This window comes from Bacillus rossius, chromosome 18, assembly GCF_032445375.1.
Source record: "Bacillus rossius redtenbacheri isolate Brsri chromosome 18, Brsri_v3, whole genome shotgun sequence".
Classification (NCBI taxonomy): Eukaryota; Metazoa; Arthropoda; class Insecta; order Phasmatodea; family Bacillidae; genus Bacillus; species Bacillus rossius.
In genome coordinates, this window is record NC_086345.1 from 8866265 (window position 1) to 8879636 (window position 13372).

Consider the following 13372-nt stretch of genomic DNA (forward strand, 5'->3'; position numbering starts at 1 on the left):
TAAAACAAACACTGTACGTGTGTAATGTAGTAATTTATTTCCTTGCAGATAGGGAAGTTTCCCCAAAATTTGTGTTTGGCAAGAAGAAATACGGCCGCAGATCTCGACCTGAGAGTGCTGAGTTCGATGAGCAAGATGACGACGGTGAGGACTCAGACCTGGAGTTGGTCGTGTCCATCGACGGAGAACATCAAGAAGTGTTCATGGTGAGCTTAGTTTTGTGAATCCTTTTAATTTTTGGAACATATGGTTGGAAATTACCATGCCGAATTTGGTTACGATGTTAGATTACCTAGCTTGTTTAATATTTAGTGCTTGAAGTGGAGTACTGTGGAGAATTATTTACACTAACATGTATAAAATTGAAGAGCAGCCATTTGACGTCTGGGGCTGTGTTCCGCAGAGCCTGATACGTCACCACCCCTCCTCACCCCTGTCCTCCTGGCGTTAGAACTCCCCGCCGGCAACGTGTGTGTGTGAGGGCGCAGTCGAGTCAGTCGTGTATAGTAATTAATATTGTAAGCTTTTTCTTGTACGTTAATAGTGTTCATGTCCTTTCAGGTCTTGTAAACAATCAGACGTTAATATATTTAAGTTACCTCTTAACAGCAATTGACCGGGACTGCCGAAAGCGATCTTAAATTTTATTGATCTATGCCGTAATTGTTTTACATAAATTGTTAAATGGTTTTAAGTCTGGATTAGTTCTATTGTAATTTTAAAATAAATATTTGTTTTTTAACTGACCCACATCAGCGGCACCACTAGGGTTCGCCTAACAGTACTTTCAGTTTGTCGCCATTGCGTTGACGAACCACCTCGGCGACCATGTCTCTCCCCAGTCGCTTCGCATCGCCACACGAGATAGGACACACTCTCGCACTCCGGGGACTTCATCTTTAGAATCAACTGAGCATAGAAATTCCGTTCTCTTTTATTTAATTTAAATAGCTTGCTAGCATCCCCGGAGCTTACCTCTTAATTTACCTCTTAATTTAATTACGTATCAATCCAATTAGGGCAGTTTGTCATTAACACGAACCTTTTGTCACCACGAGGTTGCCTGGACTGTCCGTAAGCCAGTCGTGCCGCAAGGAATTATGCAGTTTTACTTATTTTGTAATCACTACTATTGTACAAGAGACGTGTTACAGAGTGACGTGTAGTAAATACCAATTTCGCATACCGCGTGTGTTTTTTTTTTCATATTTGTCTGACCGCGTGTTTGTGTGTGTGTGTGAGTACCAAGCGGTGTGTGGGATGTGGTAAGAGCCGACGTGAGCTCTCAGCACAGCGAGCCCGACGCAGAGAGCGGGCCAGGTTGTGATAGTCTTGTAAAGGTGGACGGGGAAACAAGCAACGTCCCCACGCTGGCGACGGAGACTCCCTGGCAGGTCCGTGCCCCACTAACTTGCTTAAAACTTGCACCAACCGAGTCCCCCGCCACATCGTGTGAACACTTGAACAGCCTGGTGTTAGCTCTCTAGGGGACAAGGTGTGGTTACCGTGGCAACCCCGTGAGTGCCCGGCTGCAGGTGGTAGACATCACCCTCCGACCCAGACACTGTCGCTGTCCGCATGAGAGTGGAGTGTAGAATTCACCTCAGAAGATGTCGCAAATGTAATCTGTTCTAGAACTCATTGGAATTTTTATGAATGAATTTTGACAATCCCTAGATAAACACGTTTTCACATGGGACTGTCTTGACTGTTCCGGGATTACATGGAACATTTAAAGATGATGGTTGCAGTGTCCTGCATTTAAATATATTGGAAGTATAAGCTAAAAGCGTGAAACATTTCTTGGTCTTATCATCTGATATTGGAGTAAAACTTATATTATAGTTCAAATTGGAAACTGGCTGCGTGGGCAGGGTTTGCAGTATTCCTGTGTGGACTACAGCACCTACTTTAGCAAAACAATTATTCTTAAAAGTAATGGAGTAGCAGGGTTTATCAGGAGCAAACTGGCTGCCGATGTAGACCAGAATCCCCTTCGAGGAAGCACTTTGCTTGCGTGTTACTGTTGCACTCGTTTACATTGGCACACCACTGTTTCAAATCATGCCTCGCTTTTAGCTGTCTACAGATCTCCTTCTGGATGTCTTGACCACTTTCTAAATTCTTTAGTGTGTGTGTGTTTACGTATCATTATACCAGATGGTTAATGCTAGTTGGAGACATTAATATAAATATATGTACACCATTTATGATAAATAAACAGAAAAAAATGTTTGAATATTCCAGATAAACATGGCTTGACATCTTGTATGAACAAATGTACACTTTTTTTCCACAAATCTGTATATATCATGCATTTGCAAAAATTAAATAAAAATTATGTTTTTGCTACAGTGTTACTCTCTTATGATAGCGGATCATTATTCTAGGTTATTTAGTTATATGTCAAAGCTCTCTTGCAAAAAAAAAAAAAAGTGGTACGTATACAAATTTTGGTAGAAAATATTTATTAAATTTTCTTGAATACAATTCTTGAAATTGTGAACTAAGAAGAACATATTGTTACTACAGAAACAGGCTTACATCATTTACATAAATAACTAAAGACCATTACTATAAAACCAAAATTGCTGAAATTCAAAATAATTCTAATAAAATGTGGAGTATTATTAATGATTTTAGTGGCTCAAAAAATGAGAAAGTTGATATTAAAATTATTTCAAATGATAACAACATAATAAATGCCACATTATATCCAGAAGATGCTGAAAACAAGCTAAATAAATATTTTAGAAATTTTTAAAAGTAAGTCTAGTTATATGTCCACAAATTAATCAAGTAATACAAAAATTTGTCAAAGGTCTTTTTTTTAGCTCCTATGTCTGAATCTGATATACAATCTATTATTTCTGAAATGAGAAACTCCAATACATTGGGTACTGATATGTGTAAACATACTAAAATGACTCAAATATAAATCCTGCAAACCTGTAGCTCATATTGCAAAATTTAAGCTTAAGTTAGGGAAAGTTTCCTAAATTGTGACAGGAAGCGATTGGTATGCTCTTGCATACGGGAGGTAACTATGCATCTTCAAATTTTAGACCACTATCAATATTACTAAGTAACATCTCAACAATTAAAAAATATATACATATATAAAAAAACAGTTCATTTGATTTTCAGACAATTAAAAAAAAACTGTGTCAATATGGACTTAGAAAAGGTTTAAGTACAAATGATGCTTTAAACAAAGTTACAAACTTTGTGCACAGATACATTGAACAAGGTAAAAAAAAAATGGGTTGGTGTAATGTTGGATCTTGCCAAGGCTTTTTATTCAGTCTCGCATGAAATACTTCTAATTAAATTTGATAAAGTAGGACTAATAGGTTTGGGTGCGTAAAAGTAAGTAATAAATTTGGAGACTCCGTGGATATAATTGTAGGAGTTTCACAGGGCAGTATTCTTACTTTACGAACTATCATCACTAGAGACTCGGAAAATTCGTGGGCTCAATGACCTCCAGGATAGACTCCAATATCATCTACACACTCGGGCAAATGCCAACTGTTCATTGGCTGCTGACTTGTGAGTCGTCTCTACTGGGTGGCCTGTGATTCGACACTTCTATGAGTGAGGGTCTCTAATTGGCCCTCAGTCCTCCAGATTAACAGTGGACCAATGACAGAAGCAGCACTAAGGTACAAATTATTTGAATTTTAGCATAACACGAAATGAACACGCGAATTTTTCAGGTCTCTAATCATCACCAATAACAATTTAGAGTTGCTGCTAGACAAATTTGAAATGTTTTTCTGATGTACAGCAACACTGGCTGTGATGGATGGATGGTTGCTACGTTCCTGCAGGTTTTCCCACCGAGGAGAGTGTGTTTTGTTTCCAGAGGCCGAGGCAGGAGCGGAATGAAGCGCGTCTGCAGCAGGATGAGATAGTGAACCTGGGAGGTGACTCTGCCAACAACTGCGACCTCCCCAGACAGCCAGGTACTACATTATATACCATATTTCACTCGGCTTTACTTATTTACAAGTTATTGAAAACATGTCACGTGTTTGCAAGTTATTAAAAACATTAATTTCACAACTGAAACAATAACTACAATCACAATTATAGTAATCTGATACATCAAAATGGAATTATTTACATTAAACAAACTATCTGACTACGAATCACTATGTTTTTTTTTTTTAATAATTAACTGCCAAAGGTATTTTTATGCTTGGACACGATGTGGCCCCCGCTGAACAGTGCAAAAACCTTTTCCATTACATACAACGATTAACATAATTTAAGAGAGGTCAATTTACGTTACAACTTTTTTTTTTCTTCGACAGATTGTTTGGTAGTTTTAAAAATTTCTTGTTCCCTTCAGTTGGTAGAATATATAGCGTGGGTGCTACCCTTCTCTCAAATGTTTAGCGACCAATTACATTTGTAAAGAAAGAACAAAATGTATGTTTTTTTTTGTTGTTTTTTTGGTTTTGTATATAAAAGTTTATAAAATTTAATTGCTTGTGTCTGTGAAAGTATAACTGGACGGTCTCCGGGGTAAAAGGTAACAAGTCAAAGAATTCACTTTCTTTGTAGGAGAATCAAAAAAACTCTTAGATAAAAATTTAATTTAAATACTTAAATTTTTCTTGCGTTATTCTTTTATTTACCAACATACAGTAAGTCCTCGGTTTACGTCGGGGTTACGTTCCTGAAAACCGCGACGTAAATAGAAACGACGCAAAATGAGCCATGTTTCATGCCACCGGCCGACCACGGCCCAAGGTCGGCCGGAAGCGCTGGCATACAGACGTGACAACGGGCAATTTTATCAGCAAATTACAACCGACAGCGTGGGAAACAAGTCCAACTAGTACTTCTCAGCTTTATAGAATGGTTATTTAACCAGCTGCTTTATTGCCTTTATTGATTGAAATATAAAAACAGATATATAGTCGTTTGGAAGACATCTTATGAAGAAAAAATCATAAATTGCAGTGAGCTGATACTGTAGGCCTACTACAAACACATTTAATCACGATAAAGTTAACAACGGCACGTTTAAAACTCCGGCCAACTCAATGATATCATAGCGACTGAAGTGTAGAGATGTAGCAAACCGTATGTATTCGTTTCTGAGTAACGGGTGCGGCATCTAGTAACGAGTAACGAAACTTTACACACAAATGCATTTCGTTACTCGCATTTTTCGTATGTTTTACGCATGTGCGCGCTTATTCGTTACAAAAAACGATGTTTGTTTATTAAGAAGAGTATAATTTGGAAATTCGTCGTCCAAGTTTTTTACTGTTTATTAAAGGTATTGTGTGTATAGACAAAGTTTGAGATTGGAACAGAAACAACGAAAGAAATTATTTTTTACAAATTATAAATATGTATGTTTTTGTTTTATATTATCGCGTATTTTCACGTTTTTTGTTCTTATCTTAAAAGAGATATTATAATAAAGCTGCTCTAATGAGATTTTATTGTTTCTTGGTTAACAAAAGCTGTTAATTATCAAATACTTTAATTGTTTATATTCAATTTATTATTATTTACGTGACGTCATACTGTACGCGTACGAAATACGACTCGATTCGTTGCTGTTACATAACATAGCATGTTATGCGGTATCAGAAGTAACGAGTAACGATACGAAAGTAACGAGTACTAATTGTTATAGTAACGAATACATACGGGTACACTTTTTTTAGTTACTTTTACACCTCTACTGAATTGCCAAGGAGTTGGACGAAAAGGGGTAGGAGAAAATGCTGTGTCGTTGCGGGAAGTAGATAACACTTCTACGTGCGAGATACGTGGGTGGCAGAGCGGGCGGGCTGTTAGTATTCCATCACCGCGCGGAGAGCAGGAAGCGTCCCTCATGATGTATGATAAGATAAGGCGGTGAACGTGTAGCTTACGCTACATAGCATAAATTAACTACCGAAGGAAACAAAGAATTATAAACGAATTATATACGGTGTTTTGGTTAAAATAAAGATTTACGGTCATTGTAAACGACGTTATTGTGAATCGGCGACAACTTAAATTGAAACATGAGTACTCAAACATTAGCGACGTTAATCCGAAACGACGTAAATCGGTACGACATAAATAGAGGACTTACTGTATTAACGAACATAGTTGCCAATGATTAAAAATTCATTTTACATATTCTAAGTATACTTAAGAGTTTATTGCTGGAATGAACTAAAAATCACCAAAAATTTGACTTGTTACCTTTTACCTGGAGACCGTCCGACTCATTGGCATATTATTCAGGTTTTGCAGAGTTTGTTTTTGGTTGAATCACCGGGAAAGGTTCCCGGTCGGTAAGCTAGCGTGTGTCGCCCAGCAGGGCAGGCGTGGAGCTGCGGAGTCGCAGGCGACGGCGGCGAGGCGGAGGGACTGCGAGCCGCCTGCGCGAGGCTGGGCGTGGGGCACGATGGCTTCCTGGACGACAAGGAGCTGGCTCGTGTGTGCCAGGCCGTCGGCATGGAGTCGCTGGCCGGAGAGGTGGGTAGCCACGTGTGCTGGGACTCCCTGTGTGGGTGGGTGCCTCGTGGGCTCCCTGTGTGGGTGAGTGCCTCACGGGCTCCCTGTGTGGGTGGGTGCCTCACGGGCTCCCTGTGTGGGTGGGTGCCTCACGGGCTTCTTGTGTGGGTGGGTGCCTCACGGGCACCCTGTGTGGGTGGGTGCCTCACGGGGTCCCTGTGTGGGTGGGTGCCTCACGGGCTCCCTGTGTGGGTGGGTGCCTCACGGGCTCCCTGTGTGGGTGGGTGCCTCACGGGCTCCCTGTGTGGATGGGTGCCTCACGGGCTCCCTGTGTGGGTGGGTGCCTCACGGGCTCCCTGTGTGGGTGGGTGCCTCACGGGCTCCCTGTGTGGGTGGGTGCCTCACGGGCTTCTTGTGTGGGTGGGTGCCTCACGGGCTCCCTGTGTGGGTGGGTGCCTCACGGGCTCCCTGTGTGGGTGGGTGCCTCACGGGCTTCTTGTGTGGGTGGGTGCCTCACGGGCACCCTGTGTGGGTGGGTGCCTCACGGGGTCCCTGTGTGGGTGGGTGCCTCACGGGCTCCCTGTGTGGGTGAGTGCCTCACGGGCTCCCTGTGTGGGTGGGTGCCTCACGGGCTTCTTGTGTGGGTGGGTGCCTCACGGGCTCCCTGTGTGGGTGGGTGCCTCACGGGCTTCTTGTGTGGGTGGGTGCCTCACGGGCTCCCTGTGTGGGTGGGTGCCTCACGGGCTCCCTGTGTAGGTGGGTGCCTCACGGGCTCCCTGTGTGGGTGGGTGCCTCACGGGCTCCCTGTGGAGGTGGGTGCCTCACGGGCTCCCTGTGGAGGTGGGTGCCTCACGGGCTCCCTGTGTGGGTGGGTGCCTCACGGGCTCCCTGTGGGTGGGTGCCTCACGGGCTCCCTGCGTGGGTGGGTGCCTCACGGGCTTCCTGTGTGGGTGGGTGCCTCACGGGCTCCCTGTGTGGGTGGGTGCCTCACGGGCTCCCTGTGTGGGTGGGTGCCTCACGGGCTCCCTGTTTGGGTGGGTGCCTCACGGGCTCCCTGTTTGGGTGGGTGCCTCACGGGCTCCCTGTGTGGGTGGGTGCCTCACGGGCTCCCTGTGGGTGGGTGCCTCACGGGCTTCCTGCGTGGGTGGGTGCCTCACGGGCTCCCTGCGTGGGTGGGTGTCTCACGGGCTCCCTGTGGGTGGGTGCCTCACGGGCTTCCTGTGTGGGTGGGTGCCTCACGGGCTCCCTGCGTGGGTGGGTGCCTCACGGGCTCCCTGTGTGGGTGGGTGCCTCACGGGCTCCCTGTGTGGGTGGGTGCCTCACGGGCTCCCTGTGGGTGGGTGCCTCACGGGCTTCCTGTGTGGGTGGGTGCCTCACGGGCTCCCTGTGTGGGTGGGTGCCTCACGGGCTCCCTGTGTGGGTGGGTGCCTCACGGGCTCCCTGTGGGTGGGTGCCTCACGGGCTCCCTGTGTGGGTGGGTGCCTCACGGGCTCCCTGTGTGGGTGGGTGCATCACGGGCTCCCTGTGGGTGGGTGCCTCACTGGCTCCCTGTGTGGGTGGGTGCCTCACGGGCTCCCTGTGTGGGTGGGTGCCTCACGGGCACCCTGTGTGGGTGGGTGCCTCACGGGCTCCCTGTGGGTGGGTGCCTCACGGGCTCCCTGTGTGGGTGGGTGCCTCACGGGCTTCCTGTGTGGGTGGGTGCCTCTCGGGCTCCCTGTGTGGGTGGGTGCCTCACGGGCTCCCTGTGTGGGTTGGTGCCTCACGGGCTCCCTGTGTAGGTGGGTGCCTGACGGGCTCACTGTGTGGGTGGGTGCCTCACGGGCTCCCTGTGGAGGTGGGTGCCTCACGGGCTCCCTGTGTGGGTGGGTGCCTCACGGGCTCCCTGTGTGGGTGGGTGCCTCACGGGCTCCCTGTGTGGGTGGGTGCCTCACGGACTCCCTGTGTGGGTGGGTGCCTCACGGACTCCCTGTGTGGGTTGGTGCCTCACGGGCTCCCTGTGTGGGTGGGTGCCTCACGGGCTCCCTTTGTGGGTGGGTGCCTCACGGGCTCCCTGTGTGGGTGGGTGCCTCACGGGCTCCCTGTGTGGGTGGGTGCCTCACGGGCTCCCTGTGTGGGTGGGTGCCTCACGGGCTCCCTGTGTGGGTGGGTGCCTCACGGGCTCCCTGTGGGTGGGTGCCTCACGGGCTCCCTGTGTGGGTGATTGCCTCACGGGCTCCCTATGTGGGTGGGTGCCTCACGGGCTCCCTGTGTGGGTGGGTGCCTCACGGGCATCTTGTGTGGGTGGGTGCCTCACGGGCTCCCTGTGTGGGTGGGTGCCTCACGGGCTCCCTGTGTGGGTGGGTGCCTCACGGGCTCCCTGTGTGGGTGGGTGCCTCACGGGCTCCCTGTGTGGGTGGGTGCCTCACGGGCATCTTGTGTGGGTGGGTACCTCACGGGCTCCCTGTGTGGGTGGGTGCCTCATGGGCTCCCTGCGTGGGTGGGTGCCTCACGGCCTCCCTGTGTGGGTGGGTGCCTCACGGGCTCCCTGTGTGGGTGGGTGCCTCACGGGCTCCCTGTGGGTGGGTGCCTCACGGGCTCCCTGCGTGGGTGGGTGCCTCACGGGCTCCCTGTGGGTGGGTGCCTCACGGGCTTCCTGTGTGGGTGGGTGCCTCACGGGCTCCCTGTGTGGGTGGGTGCCTCACGGGCTCCCTGTGTGGGTGGGTGCCTCACGGGCTTCCTGTGTGGGTGGGTGCCTCACAGGCTCCCTGCGTGGGTGGGTGCCTCACGGGCTCCCTGCATGGGTGGGTGCCTCACGGGCTTCCTGCGTGGGTGGGTGCCTCACGGGCTTCCTGCGTGGGTGGGTGCCTCACGGGCTCCCTGTGTGGGTGGGTGCCTCACGGGCTCCCTGTGTGGGTGGGTGCCTCACGGGCTCCCTGTGTGGGTGGGTGCCTCACGGGCTCCCTGTGGGTGGGTGCCTCATGGGCTCCCTGTGTGGGTGGGTGCCTCACGGGCTCCCTGTGTGGGTGGGTGCCTCACGGGCTCCCTGTGTGGGTGGGTGCCTCACGGGCTCCCTGTGGGTGGGTGCCTCACGGGCTCCCTGTGGGTGGGTGCCTCACGGGCTCCCTGTGTGGGTGGGTGCCTCACGGGCTTCCTGTGTGGGTGGGTGCCTCACGGGCTCCTGTGTGGGTGGGTGCCTCACGGGCTCCCTGTGTGGGTTGGTGCCTCACGGGCTCCCTGTGTAGGTGGGTGCCTGACGGGCTCACTGTGTGGGTGGGTGCCTCACGGGCTCCCTGTGGAGGTGGGTGCCTCACGGGCTCCCTGTGTGGGTGGGTGCCTCACGGGCACCCAGTGTGGGTGGGTGCCTCACGGGCTCCCTGTGTGGGTGGGTGCCTCACGGACTCCCTGTGTGGGTTGGTGCCTCACGGGCTCCCTGTGTGGGTGGGTGCCTCACGGGCTCCCTGTGTGGGTGGGTGCCTCACGGGCTCCCTGTGTGGGTGGGTGCCTCACGGGCTCCCTGTGTGGGTGGGTGCCTCACGGGCTCCCTGTGTGGGTGGGTGCCTCACGGGCTCCCTGTGTGGGTGGGTGCCTCACGGGCTCCCTGTGTGGGTGGGTGCCTCACGGGCTCCCTGTGTGGGTGGGTGCCTCACGGGCCTTCTGTGTGGGTGGGTGCCTCACGGACTCCCTGTGTGGGTGGGTGCCTCACGGGCTCCCTGTGTGGGTTGGTGCCTCACGGGCTCCCTGTGTGGGTTGGTGCCTCACGGGCTCCCTGTGTGGGTGGGTGCCTCACGGACTCCCTGTGTGGGTTGGTGCCTCACGGGCTTCCTGTGTGGGTGGGTGCCTCACGGGCTCCCTGTGTGGGTGGGTGCCTCACGGGCAGCCTGTGTGGGTGGGTGCCTCACGGGCTTCCTGTGTGGGTGGGTGCCTCACGGGCTCCCTGTGGAGGTGGGTGCCTCACGGGCTCCCTGTGGAGGTGGGTGCCTCACGGGCTTCCTGTGTGGGTGGGTGCCTCATGGGCTACCTGTGTGGGTGGGTGCCTCACGGGCTTCCTGTGTGGGTGGGTGCCTCACGGGCTCCCTGTGTGGGTGGGTGCCTCACGGGCTCCCTGTGTGGGTGGGTGCCTCACGGGCTCCCTGTGTGTGTGGGTGCCTCACGGGCTCCCTGTGGAGGTGGGTGCCTCACGGGCTCCCTGTGGAGGTGGGTGCCTCACGGGCTCCCTGTGTGGGTGGGTGCCTCACGGGCTCCCTGTGGAGGTGGGTGCCTCACGGGCTCCCTGTGTAGGTGGGTGCCTCACGGGCTCCCTGTGGAGGTGGGTGCCTCACGGGCTCCCTGTGTGGGTGGGTGCCTCACGGGCTCCCTGTGGAGGTGGGTGCCTCACGGGCTCCCTGTGTGGGTGGGTGCCTCACGGGCTCCCTGTGGAGGTGGGTGCCTCACGGGCTCCCTGTGGAGGTGGGTGCCTCACGGGCTCCCTGTGGAGGTGGGTGCCTCACGGGCTCCCTGTGGAGGTGAGTGCCTCACGGGCTGCCTGTATAGGAGTTACCACACTCTGAAGGGAACTACCAATTTTATCTCGCTCTGTCTCTTGCACTTCTGAGCATTTTTTGCCTCTCTCTTTCTCACTCCAGCACTGATCTAGTTTACCATCACATTGCATCATTCTGAATATGTATAGTGAAATGTCTTTTTTAGGCAGTCTAATACCACACAAGATAGAGCCACTTGCCTCCAGATTTTTTTTAGAGTGATTCTGGCTGTTAACTTTTGCTGGCAGGTCGTTACTTCGCTGCCCATAGTTTTAATTTTCCTAGTGTTTTGTTGTTGTGTTGGTTTTAATTTCATTAAAGTGTTTTCTGTTTTCTTGGGAGTTATTTTCCGCGAGTACATTTCCATAAATAATTCAGTGTGACTAGCGACAGAGAAAACTGGAGAAGTCGTCAGAGAAATTTATGGGAAGCAGAAATATATGGGTATTTCTGAGGTGTCCAGAAATTTTTTCTCATGATTGGTTTTTCTTGATGAAGTTACCGAAATAGCAGAATCATAGCAGAAATGCATTTTGATTTGCATTTGTAGTTATAAAGTTTGAGCTATGCTATACATAACTTTTTTGAAGCATCATAATCAATGTGTTACGAGTTTTTGATAGATATCGACGTGTAACTGACATCCGTGGTCAGGGAAATTTTTTTTTTTTCAAACTTGGAAAAGTAAGGTTGAAGCAGTGTAATATTTTTTTCACATGCTTACCATCCACCTCGTAAATGTTTGATTTTTATTCTACAGGGAAGCTACTTTTAAATACCATTGTACTGTAGATTAATTTTTCTTAGATATGCTCGTCGGTGCTGCAGAACGCGTGGGATGAAACCGCTACGTTCAGTGTGTGATGCAGTGGAAGTGCGGGAGCCCCAGGGACGCGGTGGACTGGCCCGCAGATCGTGAGGGAGCTGTTCGAGAAGCTGAACGTGGACAGCAGAGGGCGCATCAGCCTGGAGGAGTGTCTGGTGCTACTGCGAGGCGGGGGAGCCCCCTCCCCGGCGCACCGCGGGCTGCAGCGGTCCCAAGAGCTGTCCCGGGCCCCCGAGCCGGGGGGGACGCTCGGTGACCCCGCGGAGAAGGACTCGCAGTGCGCGGATCTCAGGTCGGCCCGGTTACCGCGAGCGTACAGTCAGAAATGTTGCTTTTATGGAGAAGTACTTTTAAGTTAATATTTCATTATTTTACTGTAAACTTTTTTTTTTTTTTTTTTAGAAAAATGGAAAATTTCTAATATTTAATGATTTCATAGAAAAAACAAAGTTTAGGATATCGACATGTGACTATATTTGACGGCGTTTTTTTTTTTTTGTTGTCCTTTTATGTTCCTTGCACCTCAAATTCTCCCTTGGTGCTCTGGCCGAATGCCTGCTAGGACCAGAGTGCTTGTCGCTTGTAATGCGGCGTGGTTGCAGCGCTGAGTGTCCGTGCGTGTGTGTGTTGTGCAGCGCGATGAGCGTGCGCGCGGTGGAGGAGCTGTGGGAGGCGGCGAGCGTGCCCGGGGCGCGCCGCCTGCTGCGGGACCTGGGCTACCACGGCGCGGCGCAGTCCGGCGCGGTGAGCGTGCCGGAGCTGGGGGCCGCGCTGGAGGAGGAGCTGAGGCAGCCGGGCGGCCCCCGGGAGGCGCTGCTGCAGGCCGCGCTGTGTCTGTGCCGGGCCGAGGCGCGCGGCCTCAGGTCAGTGTTTCCACTGGCCGTTCTTTGTCTCAGCGAGTTTCCTTCCGGAGGACCATGATCTAGTCAATACAACCATGACAACGAAACGACAGCCCAAGTACAAAACAAACGACCCCGACTGCACGCGGCGCGCCATCTTGCCCGACTGTTTATACACGACACGCAGAAGGGGCACAAGTAACACTTCCACACAACAAGGACATAAGTCACAAAGTCCGAACAGTGGCAGATTTACAAATTTTTAAGGTATGGGCTGTAAAGTTTTTGCCGCCTTTGCCTCTACAATTTTACATGTCATAGATTAATTTTTAACAATCCAACAATTTCGTTGAAATTGCACATAAAATAATTTTTTTTGGTTATATTTTTATGCTAATGTAAGCTCAATCATGTGGGCAGAGGGCGCGGAGGCCGATTACTATTTTTTTTGAGGGGGGGGGGGGGGGAATAGCTGTTTTACTCTAGAATATGGAAGTTCGCTGCACGGATTCACGGAACGTACAATGACAAGGGAGAGGGGAAAGTCATCGGCAAAATTTGTTTGCAGACGTCTATCTGTAAAACATCAGAAAAACGGAAAACCGTCATGCAGAAATCTTTTTGATTTCTATGAGATGGCAAAAACAAACAAACAAAAAAAAAACAAATTCGGTCCCCAAATTTGGCGCCCCAAAAATCTGCCGCCCTAGGCTCAAGCCTACTCAGCC

At 50.5% G+C, this 13372-nt stretch overlaps 1 protein-coding gene across 7 annotated transcripts in view; it reads left to right on the plus strand.

Moving 5' to 3' along the window:
* The window catches only part of LOC134541332 (ninein-like protein), a 100328-nt gene that overhangs the window by 4421 nt on the left and 82535 nt on the right, over positions 1–13372 (plus strand). For 6 of the 7 annotated variants that reach the window (XM_063384748.1, XM_063384743.1, XM_063384749.1 and 3 more), the window contains exons 3-7: positions 49–206; positions 3869–3968; positions 6338–6498; positions 11889–12094; positions 12438–12665. In XM_063384748.1, the coding sequence (XP_063240818.1) occupies positions 49–206; positions 3869–3968; positions 6338–6498; positions 11889–12094; positions 12438–12665 (853 nt within the window). The remainder of the gene's footprint in view (positions 1–48; positions 207–3868; positions 3969–6337; positions 6499–11888; positions 12095–12437; positions 12666–13372) is intronic. The other variant, XM_063384745.1, reaches the window with a different exon arrangement.